We start from the raw sequence: 3,010 nt of genomic DNA, 5'->3' as shown, positions 1-3,010 counted from the left end.
ACCAATGGAGTGCCGTTTTTTTTGGGGGGGGGGGGTTATCTGCTTCAAGCTCCAACGATCCAAACAATAATTATTTTATGCTCCTTTCATGTTTATAAATTCTTATGTTGTCATCGAATCATAGTGTTTTACATATTTCTTTCCAGAAACGAACTTGAAACGGAGGAGCAGCCTAAAATTGACGAAATGTTAAAAATAAGAGACGACAACATTGTAAAGCTGGAGCATTTACTAGCTATGACTAAACAAGAAAAAGAAATGCAATCAGTCAATAATAAGTAAGTAATCACTCGAACTATTTAGGAATTCTTTAATACTTTCATTGGTCTCAGCATTGGAGGAACGGTTAAGCAAAAAATAAGCACATTATAGGGCATCAGTAGAAAGGGGTCACCATTTCAGAGAAATGGTAAATGGTTTACAGCACAAAAGAAATCACTTCAAATTTGCTAAAATAATATTCAAAGTGGTTTATATGATTGGAAATGTAATTTTGAAGTGTTTATGGTGTCATAGTGAGGATCTGATCAAAGACTTTTCGATTAAAAAAAAATTTAAGAGGAAACTTTTTAAATATAAATAAAGTAGAAATGTACAAAAATAAACTTTATTTTCCATCTTACTGTTTTATTTTGTTTCATGTTGGAAAATAAAATTTATTTTATGGTTTATTATTGTTTATATTTTGAATTACATAGTTGCAGGAGTTAAGGTTAGGTTGTGTGACAAGAAGCTTGCTTCCCAACCACATGGTTCTGGGTTCAGTCCCACTGCATTTTGGTTTTTGTTTTTTAGAAAAACACTGAATGAAAATGAAGCGTTGCAGTTCCAAGTAAAGAAATTACAAGATGAAGTAAAAGAAAAGGAAGAATATATAACTCAACAGGCTAAACAGTTGGAGCAAGTAGCAAAGACAAACCAGAAGGATTCCCTAGTCACTTGGTATAACGATGAGAGCGTCACGACTAAAACCCTCAGCGATAACTTCCGGAGGATTGAAACACTGAATGTAAGAATTTGTTTCTAAATATTCTAAATTATCAATTAACTCTTTTACTCTTTTACTCCTTTACTTGTTTCAGTCATTCGACTGTGGCCATGCTGGAGCACCACCTTTAGTCGAGCAAATCGACCCCAGGACTTATTCTTTGGAAGCCTAGTACTTATTCTATCGGTCTCTTTTGCTGAACCGCTAAGTTACGGGGACGTAAACACACCACCATCGGTTGTCAAGCGATGTTGGGGGGACAAACACAGACACACAAACATATACACACACATACATACATACATATATATACATATATACAACGGGCTTCTTTCAGTTTCCGTCTACCAAATCCACTCACAAGGCTTTGGTTGGCCCGAGGCTATAGTAAAAGACACTTGCCCAAGGTGCCACGCAGTGGGACTGAACCCGGAGCCATGTGGTTGGTAAGCAAGCTACTTACCACACAGCCACTCCTACACATTTTACTGCAGAAATCTGATACAGTCACTCAAAATTTCATGAGCCTTAACTGCAGAAAGCTGTTCTATAAACCAATCTTACCTTTTGTTGAGGAATGTCCTGTTTGAAATTATTTTCTATTGTATGTCAAGTTTATCGAGGCAACGTGACTTATAGAAAATACCAGTTCTGTTTTTTGGTCAATATTTAACATTACTAATGGAATAACTGTGAAGTTTAGTTAAGGGTTAATAATATTTACGTTGTTAATGAGTTAATATCAATTGTTAACGAGTTAATATCAATTGTTAATGGCTTAATTGCTAATGAACATTACCTGACCATATTAAATTACAAAAGATAGTGGATTAACGGAAGTTTTAGAGTATCACATAAAATCCTTTGTACTATTTGTTCCAGCTCTTTATGTTTTGAGTTCAAATTCCTCCAAGGTTAACTTTACCTTCCATTTTTCTTAGGTTGATATAATAAAGTACCAATCAGGTATTAGGGTCAATATAGTTGACCACTCCCTTCCTAGCGGTTCAGCAAAAGAAGCCGATAGAATTAGTACCAGGCTTACAAAGAATAGATCCTGGGATCAGTTTCTTCGACTCAAAGGCAGTGCTCAAGCATGGCCACAATCAAATGACTGAAACAAGTAAAAGAATAAAAGAATATAATTTCTGATTATACCTACCTAATTGATTGGTTGATCAAATCCAGCCAAATCTTCAATTACCCTTCTACTAAGAGTAATTAAAGATTTGACAGGATATTTCTGATTTCTGCCATAAAAGGGTCAAAACTGATTAATTCTGACAATTCTTAAATTTTTTTTCTGAGAGTGAAATTTCAATTTTTTTATTACATTATTATAAACAATTCTTTCTCTTTATCTCAGGATATGGTTCGGGCTTATGAAATGCAGAACAAATTTCTTAGCATAGAAATTCTTGAGCTCAATGAACTGAGACAGCAATGTGAGAAACGAGAGAAAATACTCAGCATGTAAGTGATTGTAACGTTTACATTTTTCAGTGTTTTATTCTCTCTCTCCCTCTCAAAGAATTTGGTAAAATACCTTAGTTATCATTCAGCTAGTGTTAGGAACATAAATTGTGACTAAGGTTTGGTGGAAGATTTTAATTCAAAACTTATGAAAACAAAACATTTGTACTTAGAGCCAGAGCTGGTTTCAGCCGGGTTGGTATTGAAAAGGCTAAGAATAATAAATGTATATATGTGTATGTATATAGGTGTTAATACATACATACATACATACATACATATCATTGCTATTATGCAAAAGTGTTGCAAGTTCAAAATGTTGCTTTTTCAGAAAACAAAAATTAGTTTCACCATTCCACAACAAAACCACTGTACTACACTTTGACAATTTTTTATATCTTGGCATCTAAAGCAGCTGGGGGTGTGATAGCTTGACCAAAAGAACCGGATTTTGCAAGCAAAAATAAATATTGAAAAAAATACAGTTAGCCAAATTTTGACATACGACAGTTTAACATAATAGCAATGATTATATATATATATATATAT

General features: G+C 33.8%; 1 protein-coding gene across 5 annotated transcripts in view; it reads left to right on the top strand.

Moving 5' to 3' along the window:
• LOC106873743 (TBC1 domain family member 2B) overlaps window positions 1–3,010 on the top strand; it is a 158,123-nt gene that overhangs the window by 124,830 nt on the left and 30,283 nt on the right. For all 5 annotated transcript variants that reach the window (XM_052976043.1, XM_014921239.2, XM_014921238.2 and 2 more), the window contains 3 exons: window positions 147–278; window positions 796–1,009; window positions 2,355–2,461. In XM_052976043.1, coding sequence (XP_052832003.1) covers window positions 147–278; window positions 796–1,009; window positions 2,355–2,461 — 453 coding nt within the window. The remainder of the gene's footprint in view (window positions 1–146; window positions 279–795; window positions 1,010–2,354; window positions 2,462–3,010) is intronic.

This window comes from Octopus bimaculoides, chromosome 23 (genome assembly GCF_001194135.2).
Source record: "Octopus bimaculoides isolate UCB-OBI-ISO-001 chromosome 23, ASM119413v2, whole genome shotgun sequence".
Taxonomy (NCBI): Eukaryota; Metazoa; Mollusca; class Cephalopoda; order Octopoda; family Octopodidae; genus Octopus; species Octopus bimaculoides.
The sequence above is the reverse complement of the archived record's forward strand: the minus strand, read 5'-3'. Positions and strand labels throughout refer to the sequence as shown.